General features: G+C 51.6%; 1 protein-coding gene across 3 annotated transcripts in view; it reads right to left on the bottom strand.

Annotated features, from left to right (window-relative positions):
- Positions 1 to 17,437, bottom strand: part of PAXIP1 (PAX interacting protein 1) — a 50,947-nt gene extending 33,510 nt beyond the window's left edge. The window contains exons 1-4 of one of the 3 annotated variants that reach the window (XR_015243681.1): positions 17,160 to 17,437; positions 13,040 to 13,174; positions 8,683 to 8,726; positions 6,277 to 6,340 (exon numbers count right to left, since the gene is read on the bottom strand). Coding sequence is in view for 2 of the 3 variants with exons in the window: in XM_086685580.1 (XP_086541706.1) it covers positions 6,277 to 6,340; positions 8,683 to 8,726; positions 13,040 to 13,174; positions 17,160 to 17,240 (324 nt within the window). In the remaining variant the exon portion in view is untranslated. The remainder of the gene's footprint in view (positions 1 to 6,276; positions 6,341 to 8,682; positions 8,727 to 13,039; positions 13,175 to 17,159) is intronic. The other 2 variants (XM_086685580.1, XM_086685591.1) reach the window with 2 other exon arrangements.
- Positions 17,438 to 17,604: the final 167 nt, after the last annotated feature.

The raw sequence follows: 17,604 nt of genomic DNA, 5'->3' as shown, positions 1-17,604 counted from the left end.
GTCAACTCCAGGCAGAGTGGCTCGCGTTGGAGAAGAGGCTTTCACTGGAACAACAGAAACGGCTCCCCATTTACTGCCTGCCTCCCATGTGCCGGGAACTGTGCCCAGTGCTTCGCACGCGTTCCTAACCCCTAAGACCGCCATGCCAAGTGGCAACCGTGAAGCCCCCGCACAGATCGGAAACAAACCTGCCAAAATTACAGCTCATCACCGGAAAAGCTGGCTTTCGAAACACAGGTGCGTCTAACCCCAGGCCTGCCTACATCTTCCTGCTGTTCTGTAACCTCCCTAAGGGCAACTACTCCCCAAAACGATTTCTAAAAAAGAAACTTTTAGAGTCTGAAAGACAAAAGAAGTAAGAGACATAAAGGTGTGTGAATTAATTCTGACGTAATCATTTAACCGGGTCAATTTTTTTCCTTAATAATTTATTACAAATTCAGGGTTATGGTTAAGAATTCCGTTAGTCCTCAGGTTAGTTCTGTGTTACAAGCAGCATGTTTTTAAAAACCGCCATTATTCAGCTTGCCAGAGCTCCACTGTCTTACATCTACTTCCGTCCGTTTTACAAATGTTTCCAGAACTTATTCTGCACTGCACACTCACTACTCTGTGGATACTAACAAGAACACACTAATCTCCTAAAATCACCTTGGAGGGGCGCCTGGGTGGCGCAGTCGGTTAAGCGTCCGACTTCAGCCAGGTCACGATCTCGCGGTCCGGGAGTTCGAGCCCCGCGTCGGGCTCTGGGCTGATGGCTCAGAGCCTGGAGCCTGTTTCCGATTCTGTGTCTCCCTCTCTCTCTGCCCCTCCCCCGTTCATGCTCTGTCTCTCTCTGTCCCAAAAATAAATAAACGTTGAAAAAAAAAAATTAAAAAAAAAAAAAAATCACCTTGGAAAGTCACTGCTTTGTATCTCTTTAACGTGGTCAGCCACCGTCACATTTCCGAAGACTGGACCAGAAAACCGTTATTTTTTTCCTAGAGGCTCTCGCAAAAACGTGGCTCTCCTGCAGCATTTGGAGAGGTGAGACTGACTCACGTGATAATCCAGACCGCTCCAAGAGAGCACTACATCCCCTGTTAGAACTGAAGTTCAAAGAGCAGCCCCTCTCTGTGCCTTCCTTGGGAAGCTGTGCCTACAGGGAAGCACGTGCAGCCTGGGCTGTGCCGACCGCGGCGAGCCAGGCCCCGGGCCGGCGCCACAGGGACAAGCCTCAACAGGGACAAGCCTATTGCTGGGGAACGAACATCAGGTGGGGGGGAGGGAGACCTGGAGCTGACACAGGGTCTCCAAAACCGAGCTCCGGGCCACCTGGAGACCTTCCACGAACCAGATCCTGCATCAGTGCACGTCTGGGCCAAGCGACTTCAAACAGCCACACCAGCTCACGTGTGTAATGAATCTCTTTGCACACCAACTAAGAATGCTCTTTCCACACCAAAATGTTAACAATAGTGCCCTAGCGGGGATGGAATTATGGGGACATTTTTGTTGTCATGTTTCTACTTTTCTGTATTTTCCAGATTTTCAAAAGCATTAATTTTGTAACTGGGGAAAAAGGTTTTTTGTTTTTTGTTTTTTTTTTAAAGCAACCTATATAAACTACAGATCTTGTCATCTCGGCCAACAAAGCTCGGACATGATCTCAATACCTTAAGACCAAAAACCCAAACGCTTGAGTGGTGAGTCAGGTGCGGCCCCCACACACGCGTCCCATAGCACTGCCGCGTCTCAGGGACACTCCTCCGACACGCGAGGCTCTGGCTCTGTGTCCTGCCCAGCCTCAACGTCCACTCAGCTACCACTGGCCCTGGACCCCACGGCAGGCTGCACACACACCCTCGTGCTGGCCACGCTCCGAAACCACATGCTCACCCTCCCCACTATCCTGTCCTCTAAGGACGTGGAGCAGAGGGCGGTCACCTCGTCCACGGCCCCCCCCGGAATAAATGCCTCCTTCACCCCAGTTGGGAGCGCCTTCCCTTCCCGGTACAAGTAGGACACTCCTCGGTTCTAGCCCCCAAATCTGTCCTTGTCCCCTCCTGAAAAAAACTACAATCTGAAGACACGGTTAAAGATGGAGGTCTCGCTAGGTTTCACCCCCTCGACCTCTCTGCCCTCTCTCACAGGACCTAGTACAGCGCAAGGCACATGGGCAGGCAGTCAAGAAATACCTGTTGATTGAGATACAGAACGAAAGGGCTTTTATCTTCAGCCTTCAAGGCTGAAACCACAACCCTGGCCAGGCTCTCCGTCGCACTCTTGGCCTGTCCCCTGAAACCTACCCAGCACATCACAACGGAGGCCCAGCCTGCATCAATACCGGCTCGGGAGAAGGCAGATGGTGTGTGTGCTTCTCAACGTCTGCGGGCACAAGCTGCCTTCCCTACCTCTCCCTGGGAGAGTTCTGGAAGACTCCAACAAAGAGCTCCAGCCTGTATCAACACCCTGACGGGGAAAAGACAGAAGGTCACTGAGAGCCACCGAGCAAACGGTCCTTTCGCAAAGGCGGGGTCCTGCCTGGTGGGCGCGTGTGCGGGCAGGTGCGCCAAAGTTCAGCAAACGGTGTGGACGCCCGAAGAGTCTCTGCGTGGTGCGGATCCACCGTCGAGACGGCTCCCTCCGGGTACAGTTTCCACACCTCGCACCCACTTTTACACGCTTGTGTGTGTGCTACGACACGCGGCTGGTTCACAAGCGCATCCTCCCTTGTGGATGGTGCGTTCGCTGAGGGGAGACATCCTATCTTAGTTTATTTTACACCCCCCATCGGCATTGCTCCCGTCACAAAAGGACTCATCTGGTATTTGTTAAACCAAAGTCCCTTAGCTACACGCTGTGCACGTGGTCTGTTAACACATCTTAAGCTGAATTAACATTTTTTAGCAACCAGAAAACATCAGTGTCCGCAGTGCACTCTTCTCAACTGGGGTGTCAGCAGGTGAGCTGCTCTCACCCTTATCTGATCGAGCTTTCTGCACTCAAAAGCAGAGCTTTTTACCATGTGATCCCATCACACACTGGGGATTCCAATCCATCATCCTGAGTGATGGACGGCGTAGCAAGTGATCCATAAAGATCAAACTAACTCCAGATTCTGAGTTTTACTACCTAATGAGTTTGCTAAAAGGATAGAAAAAGACTGTCACAGGTCCTTCTAAATTCAGTTGCCTGCCCACCACAGACCCAGCCACGCCCCGGCAACGTATTTCACACCTAGATAAAACTCTACGGGCTGGACCGCTTCCCAGACCACATGACCAAGGGACCCTTGTTCACCTCTGCCCGTGCTCCCTACCACCTAGTTGTGGCTTCTTCCATGGGCTCTCCATTCTCCCCCTCCCTGCCCCTCTGCTGTCTTCTCAGCCCAGACCCTGAGGTCCGCATGGACCACTGGGCCTGTACGATGGCCACCAGACCCATCAGCAGTCCTGTGTCCCTGTCCAGCATTCTTACTCTCCTCCTCTCCTGAGTCACAGGCAGGACTGAGGGGACACCCGGAGCCATGCACTATCTGCTACAAATCAGCGGTCCCCTCCTTTACTTGGGGTGCTGCTGCTTCCCAGCAATAAAAACTGAGTCTGATTTCATGCCTGGTTTCTAAAAACAATTCCCTCTCCTCCAATAGCATCTCTACGCTCAGATTTCTTCTCTGCAGAGCCCCTTTACTGCATGCTACCCAAGGCTCTGCTCCTGGCTACTTACCTTCTACGTTCCTCTGGAAGAAGCAAATTCTCTGCCCGTCACACACCCGAACATCCCCACATCTGGATAGCTAATCGACACCCCAAACTCAACGTGCTTCAAACCAGCTTCCCCGGCTTCCCTGAGGAACCAGGCTCCCGTGTCCCCTCTCCGGCAGTGATGCTGGCACTTCCCCCAGGCTCCCTGCCTGCTCGGACCCACAATTCACTGCGGAGGCAGCTCCAGGACCTGCCACACGGGCGTCCCGGGGCGCTGCCTTCTCCTCCTTCGTCCCAAGTGTGGCCACATCACCAGGCCCTGCCGACTCCCGTCCGGGCCTTGTATCCACAGCGCCATCCCGAATCCAAACCTCTGCCTCAAGTCCAAGATCACGCCCTCCCTCTGGCCCAAATTCCCATCCCCACCCCGGCCCCATGTCCCGCTACAGCCCCCAGACCAGCTGCACCTGCCAAACTGCAAGGATTTTCGTCTGCTTGTCTGCGTTTTTCAAATGTCCTCATGTAAATATTTGTAATCCTAAATTAAATACTTCAGAAAAAAGGAAGGAGCATCCTACTGGCCACTCCAGGAAGCTCAAACTCCAACATCTGGGTCTGTTCCCGTGCTCTCCGCCCCCACCCTCCCAAACGCTCTCTGTCCTCTGCACTCCGAGCGCACACCTTCCGTCAGCAGCCAGCCCTGGCGCCCTCGTCCGTCCTTCCATGTTGCTCTGCCAGGAACGCACTCCCCTATCCCACTTTTGCTCTAATTCTGCCCATTCTTTGGGGCCCCTCAGGTCTGACATCTCCCCTCCCCCAGGCTTCCTGACTAGGTCGTCCACACGGGTGACTGCTCTTGTGATCTCACGCACCGACACCAGGCCACCTGATCTAGCCCATCATACAGCAGGTGTTGTGTGTGCCTTAACCTTAGTGTTGTAGGTCTGATAATCTGTTACCTTTGTGAAATGTAACCACTTTTCAACCTTTGTGAAATGTAACCACTGGTGTTTTCTAAGACTAAAAGTCTTCTCTGATGCTAAACCCATAGTTAATAAGGATCCCTATTAAATGAAGGTAGCAAAGACAAAAAGAGAGAAATTTCATAACTTTAAAGGACTTCACGAATTAACTAGATGCAAACACAAAAAAATGAGCCTAACTGAGCTTGCCTACTGTGCGGACAGGGAAGGGGTCAAACTGTGGCGGGGAGACCGCCTGAACGAAGGGGGAGCCTGGCCAGCCTGGCTGGGTGACTCCCGACCACAGAGGCGCATGGCTGAGAGCGACGCCCTCCCGGGTCACCCAGGGCTTCGAAGGCCCCTCCTTGAGGCTTCCACAGCGATGGGCGCCACCCTGCTCCTCACCCAAGTCATTGCGATGCGTCCGCGAGGGCATGTGGCGAGGTCACGGTCAACCACACCTCTTCCTGTGCTCGTGCTGAACAGATTATTCTACGCAATTTCAAAATGAGTTCAAACAACACCAGCTGGACTTGTTACAATGGTTTTTTTTATAGTTTGAGGGTTTTTAGCTGGGGGTGGAGGGCACAGAACACAATTTAAAAATACCGAATATCCACTTTCCTCACTACCTAGAATTTACCATGGCTAACGTTGGGTCCCTCCCTTCAGACATTTCTCGTATATTTTCCTTGGCTAATGGAACATGCACATACCTACGTCATGGCCTCCCCCCCCCCCGCTTAAAGCACTGACCTCCTCTTTCCGTGTTTTCATAAAGCACCACCGACACCGGCTATGTACTTACACTGCCGTGCAACTGCACACAACAGGTTTCTGAACCATTTCCAGCAAGAGGGTGACCTGATTTTTTTTCCCATTTTACCCTAGATATTCTACACGATGCTCTGCTCAGCGCCTTTGTCTATCAACCTGCCCTTATTTCTGCCAACTTGGGATACGTTTCTAAACCTAAGAGAACCGTAGGGGAAAACAAAATGAGTTATTTTAGGGCTCCCGTCACTACCCAACTTGCGTAGAAAGCAGCCGCGCTGAACTGCATCCCCGCCAGCAGCGGGGGGAGGAGGGGAGCGCGTCCGCAGGTGCACCGGCACGGCACACACGCGGAGTCAGGCCTGCGCACGCGGCCAGGCGCGCAGGGTCAAGCGCGAGAACTGAAGTTCTTACGCCCGTGCTAATAAATGTTCGTGTCCTGATGGCAGAGTGTGTCAAATGTTACGTCCCGCTATTTGTGATTCCTCTTTACAAAAAGTTGTAAACTCATGTTTTTGCCTTATCTACTGAGGTTTTATTTTTCTTTGCCTTTAGGAGTGAATTTTTGCCATCTTAAATAATTTCATTTTCACTATTTTTTCACATTCAAATCTTACACCTTTGTAATTGTTTACGTTAGAAAGACCATTTCGCCCATTAAAACTTTAAATCTTAAGTCTAAGCAGGAACGTTTAAATAATTATAAATTAAATGTATCATAAGGTCACACTGAACATGCAGCTTAGTAGAGAGCTTCTTTAAAACTGGTTTACAAACAGGTCATAAATCTGAAAGTGTAAAAACTCAGAACTGCTATGTGTAAACAACACAAGACGGACTGTAACCATGCTTACCTGGGAGAGGCAGGCAGTGATTCCAAAAAAGATCTGACACGACTCTGGAGAAAAACCATTCACTCTGTTTTATAGTTATTAAGATTCCACTGAAATGAGATTAGTGCAACCTGCATTTCACGAAGACGTGCTATTTGCCCACTGGGACGTGACCCACCCCACCCCCGCCCTCCCACTCAGTCCACGGAGCAAAGAGACTCAGATTGGCCAAACAGTAGAGGAGCCTCGAGAAGGAGCAGCAGACAGCACAGAGACAACGGGAGGTTCCGTGAAGTGCTTTCTAACTCAGCGCCTCCACCAACATCAAGAAAACGGGCCCAGTACACTCGCAGGGGAAAACATCTGACCTCCGAGGGCTGGCTCACTCCACACACACGTAAACACACACACACACACACACACACCTATATACACACACGGCACAGCAATTACTTTAACAGCACATTCCAAAGTCTAGAGTTAATTTTAGAAGGAAACGTTAACGGAACTTCTGGGCTATGACAGAGAGAATCTTCCATAAAAGAACTTGGGTTCTAGTCTTGCTACCGCTGCTAACTTTACGAAGCTGGGCAAGACCAACTCTAAGCTTCGGCTTTCCTTTACTAAAACAAGAGTTAGAATATACATAATTCCCAACTCTCCCGGCTCTAACACTCAGATTTTTAAAATTCATGCAAAAGAGCTGTGTGCCAGACATTGGGCATATGGCTCTACCCAAGGAGACACGACCTCAGGGCGCCAGTAACATACAGCCTATTCAAAGCCAACACGAGAACTTTTTTTGAAGAATCTGGAGTGTCCACAATTCAACATGGGTTATTAAAGTATTGCCCTGTTTTCCCAACAGGAATAAAGTATAGCTACTGAGGCAAGTGAGTGAAGAAAAACAGATCAAACTGAAAATCCTATTGTAATGTGGAAGTCTCCCACCAGCCCTGCTGAGAGATCTCATAATTGACGGGAGCCTGCCTGTCTGACTAACCTCTGCAGACCCCAACGTCATGCCTTCAGCCCCATTATCCAAGATCGGTTTCCATGCTCCTACCTGTAGCTCAAGCATTTTCTCCTTCCAAAGCCTTGGGGAAACATGAACAAAGGCAAATCTAGATTGTGCCGTCCAAGAGTCTTGGGGATCCTTTTATGTCCCTTCGAGCTGCGCTTGGACAGGCAGATAAGAACTCAAGGGGAGGACGGCTTCTTAAGGAATCTCGTGCAGAGAATAAGTGATCCACAACAGGAAGAATTAACCTCTCATCTTCAAAATCATCCCTCTGTCTCCCAGTCTTTTTTTTTTTCACCTGTACTTAGAAAACAAAGACTCCCAAAACAGCAAAATGGGATGAAGACTAAAACAAAACACGAACTGATTTCCTTTAACTCTTCAGATTATGGATGAAAAGCCTTAGAAGTTTTGAGTTGGAGTTGCTAGAGTTCTGCACATCCTCCAAGAACTGCTTATAGAGGGAGGTTGTGTTGATTTGAGGCCACCTATATTTAATACACAAAGATTTCCTCCGTCTGCATCAGTTCAATAAAGTAAAAATGCATTCCCAGGACCCACCTGGCCGAGCTGCAAAACAAAACTGGACGAAAGACATCATCATCTGCAATTTTAGCATCAGGGTACCAGGTACCCTGAAAAGGAGCACCTCCACGATTAGGTTACGCGGGGAGTGACCCTCCAGGGAAGCTGCACACGGCCAGGGTGAAACAGAAGCCACGAGGCTCAGAACACGAGAGGGCAGCCCGACATCTCACCCAAGGCAGGGAGGACCGTGCTCCAAAGCCACACTCAGGAAATACAGAAGCAGGGGACCATGCGTGGGAGGGAGCTCCCTGAGGGCAGCAAGGACACCTTGTCGACCCCTTTAGTTCTGGTGCCCAGCCCATAGCAGATGCCAGCACGTGTGTTAAAGAAACCTTCTACCCGACGTAATCAAAAAGAATGCCAGCGCATATGAACGAAACTAGAAACGTTCTGACGTTCTCTTCCCCTATCCGTTCTTCAAGTAACTCATGATTTGGCCCACGCAGACTTACGAGTTTGGAAATAGTCCACCTAACTAGACATCACAAAACCTGTTCCAGAGACGACAAGCTGAGGTCCAGAGAGGAGGCCTGCCTGAGATCAGAAAGCCCTGTCCTGGAACTGGAGCCCGGTCCCTGCAGCGGGCGGCCCTCCCTCCGGGGGTGGGGGTGGAGGTGGGGGTGAGACAAGGATCAGGTACAGAAAATCCGAATCAGAATGGAAAACACAAGGAACAGAGGACACGGACGGACGGACACACACACACACACACACACACACACACACACACAGGCCCAAACTAACGAATCCACTCAGTTACCATTTCAGTCTTAAACCCAGAGTTGTCCTTTCCCTCGCCCCTTCCCCAAAAAGGATACGGCAGAAGAGCTCCACACTGAACGGACAATATCACCCAAGACGGCTGAAAAAGAAAATATGAACTCAAATCAAAAAATGCTTTCAATTTACAATCAAAATGACATTTCACCAGCCCTGCTCCTAGAAATTAAAGGCTTTGTTATAACTGATCACAAAGCATCCAGATTATGAGTATTCAAGTGGTAAAAATATCAAAGATTAGTTATTATTGCCCAAGCGAAAAAGCTCAATTACAGAACAAAGCACTACCACATATTTTAAAAACTATTATGCCTATAAATGTAAATTCTAGGCACACACACTATTAATGCTTAAGCGTCGAGGTTAGCTGGGAACTGTCCTCAGACCCAAAGGGCTGGGGTCTGACAGCCAGGCCTACCCCCTCCCCATCCCAGGCACACTGGTTTCCCTCTTCAATCCCGAACCCAACCAAGTCTAAGTTCATGAGTATTTTTAGTAATCTCCAGTAGATATAAATGCTGGTAAATCGTGAGAAGTATTTCTGTCTGGTAATTTTTTATGAATTCCATAATTCAGATTAATTATAAAACCTTAGTTTAATTACTACCTTTTTGGGTAACTTGTATTTTTGAAAATTTGTATTTCCACATTTTTAACATTACATTCACCTACATAATACCCCATTTAGCCAGCTGAAACTTTCAGAAATTTCAACCAGCTGAAACATACACACAGACTTATTATTCGTGCATTAATTTATTCATCAAGTACTTATTGAGAATCTGTTTTGTCCCAGAGATGGTACAAGGCACTGGGGCTATAATAACAAAGAACAGGTATGCGGTCTTTGCTCTCATGCAACCTATATTCCAACCTAATGATCTCCAAACTAGTTTTGGCACGTACTAAGAACTTTAGAGGGACACCTGGGAGTCTCAGTCAGGTAAGCATCCGACTTCGGCTCAGGTCATGATCTCACTGCTCGTGGGTTCGAGCCCCATGTCAGGCTCTGTGCCGACAGGTCAGAGCCTGGAGCCCTCTTCAAGTTCTGTGTCTCCCTCTGTCTCTGCCCCTCCCCTGCTCGTGTGCTGTCTCTCTCTCTAAGTTAATAAACATTTAAAAAAAAAAAAAAAAAAAGAACTTCAGAAAACAAAATACCCCTGTCATTTTTCGGGTAACATCAACAATTTTTCAGCCTAAGTTTATAAAAGTGTGTCTTCTGTGAACAGGGTGTAGGAATACTGACCGTTTTATAAAATAAAGATTGGCTCCGCTTGGAATAATTATTTCATGATGATGTGATAATTTTACCACGCATTTTAAGTAACTTATTGGAAAAAGTGCACCAGGCTGAAAGCGAGCACTTATGCTTCTGCCCAGCGCTTCACCCAGTGGGCCTTCACATTCTCTGATAATCCCGGGGAAACTCCAGTTCAGTTTAAGGGAGCTGGCCAGCGTCGGTAGCCAACACTGGCTTGGACTCTTCTATAGTGAGTGTCGTCACGTGAGCCAAGCTTCATGGTCCACGGTAGCACCCAAAGCCCCGCGGAGCCCTGCTTGCACGGCTGCACACCAGGGCGGCTTTCGAGAAAGCAGCATTTCTAGTCATCCCGTGGCGTGGCGTGGAGGGTTCCCAGAGCCCAGGGCGATGCGCTGTGACAGGACCTGGGCCGGTGAAGGTGTGACTCTTCCCAAGGACACTGGGACAGGTACCCCTTCTGACTATCGTGTGGCATACACCCTGGGCGGTGTCCCTTGGGGAACTGGGGGGCGGGGGAAGCATGGGTATTCCCACTTGAGGGTTGAGGGCCAGCCACCATCAAGTCCACGCAGAGCAGAATCACCCCCAGACCCTCATTCACATGAGTCTAGGACACACTAGTAACAATAAAGCAGAAACGGAGAACCGGAAACCGGAAAAGCATCGTAATAAGGAGCTCTTTATCCCAAAGGCCAGTAACACCGCATAAAAATAAGCCCACTGCTGGTCAGCGTTAACATTTCCAATGATGCCCTAAGGCCACTGAGAAAAATAAAAATAGGTCCATTAAAAAAGTTATTCCAAAAGTTTTGGTGCCTAAAGATGCAAGTTTTAAAGATCTACGCAATTCAAATATGTAAATGATAATCTGTCGCCGTGTATAAGGACGCCTCATTTTTAAAATGCACTTGTCAAATTCAGTATGTTAAAGGCCAAGGGATCTGGGCTTATGGAGCCAGGCCTCTGCCTCAGTCGGCTGAGCTCAGACTAAGAACTTGAGGGTCTACTGGCGTCATCGTGGCGGGGGGACACAGACTGCTGGGCCAGCTCTGACAAGCTCCATCACCCTGTCATGTGGCACCACAGTCCCTGGACAGGACAGGCGCGGCCACCAACTGCAAGTAAACTGGGGCGCTGGAGACAGGAGCGCCAGCAGTGCTAACGGTGTGCCTGGGGGCTCGTGCCAAACTACAGCCAAAAGGGGACGGGTGGGCCAGGGGCGTACTAAGCCGGACTGGCAAAATGGTGAGAGTCACAGAAGCTGGCTAATAGGCACTTTATGCGGCCTTATTACAGCCTGACTCTTCCAGAAATACGACGTGTAAAATAAAGAAGACTGCTTTTTTATCTCTGAACTGTACAGGGACTGATCGCCACTCAGAAACGTGACCTCGCAGCTGGCGACTCTGCCTGCAGAGACGGGGACAGGTCTACATTTCAGGAGTCACTTCACAGCGCCTCCACATACGGCAGCAGGTGACCTCCGTCTCCAGGGGGTTGTGCCCAGTATTTCCGTAGCGAATACGTGATCTTCACTTTCCCTTTTTCCCCCTTAAATTTCACTTCGGGGTACTTATATGTCAACACAAGTACACATTTGTGTATACGTGTTTTAAATTGTGGGACGCTCCTCTACGTATAAGTAAGGGGATAATAAAGGGGGTATTACAAAGCGCAAGAAGGGATTTGACCGTCACCAGATTTAAGACCCACTGCTCTAAATGACCTCAGCCCCCAGCACTGGTTAACACGGGGGCCCTTTTAAGGTTCACTCTGAAACCTACACAATCCATGTGAAGTCACTGTCACAAGGCAACAGGCTCCACGCTACCGAGAAAAAGAAAGTGTGCAGGGAAAGGGGCCAGAGACACGGTCCCCACAGCTAAGGAAGAATGGAAACAAACCAGAGACAAAAGCAGGATCCAAGGGAGGGAGGTGCCCAAGCCCACGGCCCAGGGCCTGTCGCAAGTCTGTGTGTCTTGCGAGGTGGGGTCAGGTGGACAGAGCAGGCAAGGTGCGGATACTCCGTCTTCACGAAGGACGTGGCCAGGCTGAAATGCACCGTCTAGTGCAGGGACGTGACCACTGTATTTCACTGCTGCAAATGAACAGTCGCTCGGACTTATACAGCCGTCTCTTGAGAGTCTGGTCTCTGAAAGGCTTCTCCTGAGACACAGATCTGTTCTCAGGTTTATTTTCAAAAATCAGATTTCTAAGCAGTTTCAGAGCCTGGACACTGATGAGGTGCACACCTCCCAGGGCCAGGCCGGCTTCTCTGTATCCCAGCCTCACTTAATGGCAATCCTTCCTGATTCTAGCCTCTCTTGTTACTAAACCACAACAACTTTTATACTGATTTTAAAGCCAAGTGTTTGATGGCATAAAGAAGAAAAAAAATATGATAGTGGAATTAAACTATTTTAGGACAAATATACAATACCTCTGATTAGAAAGAAACTGAAGGACTAAAACTATACAATTACATTTAACATCAGTCAACTCAACTACGGGCAGCAAGAGAAGAGCAGCACAGTGTGTAATCAGCAAACTCCGAACAACTCACCCACCCAGCTGAGGCCCCCACTTTCTAAAATAAACCAGCCGTCAGCTATGTAGCGGTACCAGTGACGGCCACCAGGTGGACAGCGTGACACATGGTCATCGCGACCACTGCCGGGGAGCAGTTGAACAGCACGGCAAAGGGGGGACGGGACTCCCTCCAACATGGCTGGCTGGAAGTTAAGGCCACCTGACACGGCGGGGATGGATCGTGACCCTGCTCCAGGAGTCACCTCCTGTCAGGACTCTGTCTGCCCCTGAGACTGAGCACCTTCTCCCGAGTCCCCAGTGCCCGCTGATGACACACCCCCTTCCAAGGCTCAGGTCCTTGGCGTAGAGAGCTCCAGGCAGAGTCGAGATGGGGCCACCCCACGGCAGGTGCATCCGCTGACCGATCTAGACCTAAGGGAAAGGACCTTCTGCCGTGGTGGGTTACGAGCTGTCCAAAGAGCTTTGTTCATCCGGCAGCTTCCTCTACAAAGCAAACACTCTGAGAAGAGTTCCACGAAGTCTTGAACGTATTACTTTCAAGATACACAATGAGATACATAAAATCAATTCGATTTACTACCGACCTTAACGACAGGTAAGTCAAAGACTTCCCGAGCTTCTCCAACCTCAGGATTGTCCCCGTCTTCTGAAATTATGTGTGAGGCTAGCGCGTTGTAGGACACTTCCTTCGCTTTCCCAGCTTTCAGAAGCTGGATAACCTTTTAAAAAAACACACAAATTAAAATGGAGGAACACATTTCATTCTTCTTTTTTTTTTTTAGCGTTTATTTTTGAGAGAGACAGAGTGCGAGCAGGGGAGGGGCAGAGAGAGAGGGAGACCCAGAATCCGAAGCGGGCTCCAGGCTCTGAGCTGTCAGCATACAGCCCGACACGGGGCTCGAACCCACAAACCACGAGATCATGACCTGAGCCGATGTCGGACGCTTAACTGACTGAGCCACCCAGGCGCCCCCGTTTCATACCTGATTTACACAAATTATTGTGAACAATGAAAAGTGTAATAAACACACGCCATGTCCACCACATCAAATTAATAACTGACTCTGAGTCATACGCAATCCAACATTTGAGGACAGTGAAAAGCAGCAAATCTTGACCCACTGACCAGGTAAGCACAGAGGCTGCGAGCCAGGTACTAGGTAGTATCTTGGTCTGACAGACAGTGGCAACAGTACCCAGGCCCAAACTCAAAGCGCTTAGGGACAGGCGGTTTCACCAAACCAGGAAAGCTTCTGGAAGAAGAGCCACTTGAGCAGAATCCCGATGAACTTAAGGAGTTGGCCACACAAAAATGCAGGCACCGACGGAGCACAGCATTCGACACACGGGACGGGACACCGGGCCAGACCACAACCGGCCTGACCTCCTACGCAAAAACATTTGTACTTTATCCTGAAATAAAACACAAGCGTCTTCTGGAGCGACAGAAGGGTTTTAGGCAGGGAAACGGCATGACCAGATTTCACCCAAAGAGTGCGGTCAGGGCAAGAATGGAGGGAGTGTGAGGCACCTGCAAGCGCCCGGGGGAAAGCGGCAGGTACTGACCTGAGGGACTGTCCCAGGGATAGGAAGAAGGAAGGTGCGGGAGAACAAGCAACACGTAGTGCCTGGGAGGGGGGACAGTGCAAGAGAGAAAGTGCTGGGGACACAGCAGTAGCAGTCACTGAGGAATGTGTTCTGATCTCGCAGAGGTGGGGAAGCAGGAAGAAAAGTGCTTTAGTCTGGGCACATCCTCTGGGTGCCACATGGAAGGTCTAGGAAAAGACATCAGTAGTCCTTGGGGAGACCTGGGCCCCCAGCGGGTGGGGAGTCATCAGCACGTCAGCGACACGGTGGTGGCCAAAGTTCTGAGGGTGACCGAGATCCCCAGCTGCCAAGGGGTGAGTGAACCGGACCCTACTCACCCGCCAGGGACAGGGGAAGGGGGCGCAGAGCCCGAGTGGCCCGGGTGGGCACCACCTATGAAGGTGATCTGGAGCCCACACGGCTCGATTGACCCACAAGTCGGACTTTTTCAGAACATTTCACTCACCATCCAGAGATAGCAACTGGGGCCGATGCTAAGTATTTGGTTCACACGTGACCCAACAACGGTGGTAGCGACCAATCACCCCCACTTCCCTCCCTGGCCTCCAAGCATCCACGTCCACTCAGCTTGTCCCACAGAAAACGACACCCTCTTATGCAGCCTTCACGTGCACTCCTGACCCCACTACCTGTTTTAGGGGTGTTGAGATTTCCACCCCCACCCCCCCCACTGGTCCTAACACGCGCACGCACACACGTCCGGGCCCCTTCTCTGCTTCCTCTTTGTGACAAACCGCTTGGAACAACGGTCCAACCTGTGTTCACTGCCTCACTCCCTGTTCACTCTTCACCCACTGCCGCCTGCCTTTTCTAGAACTCTACGGAAACACTGAATCTTCGTGGACCTTGGGGATACCCAGACCACTGGCTTCTTTCCAGGCTCCACAAAACTGAAGCTGCCTTACTAGCTTGACCTCCTATCACCCTGCACCAAGTGTCCTCATCGTCCTAACGTATCCCAAGTATATTAAGGCCTCCGTTCCTCAGCACACGCGTTCCACGTGAAAGGCCTCACTTCACCCTCTTCTTAACTTCTGCGTATCTCAACAGCCAACTGCAAAGATGCCGACTTTGGAAAAGTTCAGGGGTGCCCAACACAGAAGTCTGCTGTTGCCACACCAACCACCCTACACCACAAGGTCTTCAGGTGGGCCCCCCACTCCCTACCAAGAGGGGGTCCTCAAGGATACGAATCAGGTTCCGCTCCTCTCTTACATCCGCTATCTAGGCCGATGCCTTAACAGGTACTACGTGCTCAATACGCATGGACTTTCCGAATCCGTGTTTGTAAGATTCAGGGAATCAATGGTTTGGCTGTAAATCATTTACAAAATATCCTGTTCCAGATCAAAGTGGTTTGCCAAGGACATTTTGAAGCACTTAGATTTGAGTCATGGTTGAGCAGATATGGTTCCAACTCAGCTTGTTCCAGGTTTTCAGTAATATTTGGTTCAAGTCCCTTGCAAGATAAAGTCAAAACCCTAAAACAAAATAAAGAAAGTAGCAAGGAGGTGGGAGAGAAGACTGATGGATACTAAAAGAAAGGAAAATTATCAACACGGGGAAAAAGGTCCCACTGTTACAGGCACTCACTGTGATCACTCTGGGTTCAACACCTGTTTACCTTCAAACTCAAGGCTAAGTCTCTTCACCCCATAAAGTAGAAAAAGGATCCACCTTGGGGACCGCGCCATGCGACAGAATTTAGTTACTAAGATACCCACAGACCAGCCTCCAGAAGGCCAAGACCAATCAGCCTTCCATAATTCCTTTTACGCCAACCAAATCTACTTCTTAAACACCAGTCTCCACTCCTGAGGCCTTAAGGTCCGATCATCTGGCTCTGCATCCACTCCCAGCTTGGCAGTCACAGCAAAGGACGCCCGAGACAACTTTAACCACATCAACTTCAATAAAGGGGATATTGTGAGGATGCACCTGAAAAGGATATCCAACCAAGACTCATTTCCACCGTGGAAGAGGAACACTCTGGCATTTCACCACATGTATCACTTAGAAAACCCACGATATCCTTAGGGGTGAGCCCAAACTACGAAAAATTAAGTGCCTAGAGTGACGGTACTCCCTGGCTATTTCCCACATTTCCTGTTTAATTCCCCCAATCAGGAAAATCAAACAACAGGACTTCACTGGTGGCAAAGTGAGCGCTTCTCGCGTGACTGGGGCTGCACAGCCCAGACGTGTGCACTCCTGTGGCCGGCCACACCAGGGGCCACGTTCACTAAGCCCCAGCAGCCTGGACGTGGGGTTCCTGGCTGAGCTCCATCACCTTCCTCCTGTCCACACTCTGGGACCTACTGTTCTGGGAGCCCACACACACGCGGTGGGCAGCAGGAAGGATGCTCCCAGTCCAAATTGGCCCCAGAAAGGAGCAAAGTGGCAGGTGGCTGAGGTGGCAGGCTTCGGGGGGAACTTACCACACGCGACAGAGGCCGGTCCCCCACCAGGCGTAGGGCAGTGGGGCAGTGACATTCCGTCCTAGGCCCGAGGCATGGACCCTCCTCCCCTCCTCCCTGGTTAGTAAGTACCCTCCTCTCCAGGTCTCTCTCCTCCCTGAGCTCACCCTCCAGATGCCCTCCTGGCCAAAGGTCCTAGTAGAGCACGACACAGATCTGTGACCCTCCCCCCATCTCCCCCAATCGTGGGTCCTTAAGACCCCCCCTCCCCTCCAGCCTCCCGGCCGCGGGTCTCGCAAACCACCCCCACATCCCCTCTCTCTCCTCTGCTCCCCGCCGGGCGCAGGTCCCGCAGAACCCCCACTCCCAGGTCTCCTGCCTCCCCTCCCCGGGTCTCCTCCAGAAAGTCCCGCAGACCAACCTCAGGTCTCCTCTCCAGATCCCCTCCCGAGAGTACCGCAGAGCCCCCCCCCCCCCCCCCAGGTCCCCTATCCCCAGCCAAGCTCGCCGGCCCCGGGCCTGCTCGGCACAGGTGGCCCAGCCTCCGCGCAGCCAGGCCGGCGGGCTCGGCGGGGCCCGGGCGGCGGGGCCCAGACGTTTTGCGCCCGGGCGCGCGCCCGCGGCGGGAGCGGGGACGGGCCGGGGACGCGGAGAGCGGCGGGCGGGGGTGGCGCGGTACCTGCGGGTCGATGTCGCCCACCGCGTAGTACTTGACCTCTCGGAACATCTCATCGGGAACTTTGGGCGCCGGGTCCGACATGGTCGCGGCTGCCGGAAGGCTCCGCGGCGGCTCCCGCCCCGCCCCGCGGGGCCCGCTCCCCAACGGCGCGGCCGGGGCCCGGTCCTGCGAGTCGGGCCCGCTCCCCCGCCCTCTGCGCCCCCGCCCGCGCCGAGCGGCCCAAGCGCGGGAGCCGCGCGCGCCCTGCGGGACGCACCATCCCGCCGGCCGCCGAGGGGGAGCGCCGAGCAGCCGGCTGACAGCCGGCGCCGCTCTGCGGCTCCGCGGCGGCCCGCGGCTCCGAGGGCACAGGCACCGCACAGCCCGGTCCGCAGACCCGGAGCCCGTGGCCGCCGCCTCCTCACAAGGGGGCCCTGGGGACGCGCAGAAACGCGCCCCCCCCCCC

The sequence above is a fragment of the Puma concolor genome, chromosome A2 (assembly GCF_028749965.1).
Source record: "Puma concolor isolate L17-30 chromosome A2, mPumCon1.1.hap2, whole genome shotgun sequence".
NCBI classification, from domain to species: domain Eukaryota; kingdom Metazoa; phylum Chordata; class Mammalia; order Carnivora; family Felidae; genus Puma; species Puma concolor.
The sequence above is the reverse complement of the archived record's forward strand: the minus strand, read 5'-3'. Positions and strand labels throughout refer to the sequence as shown.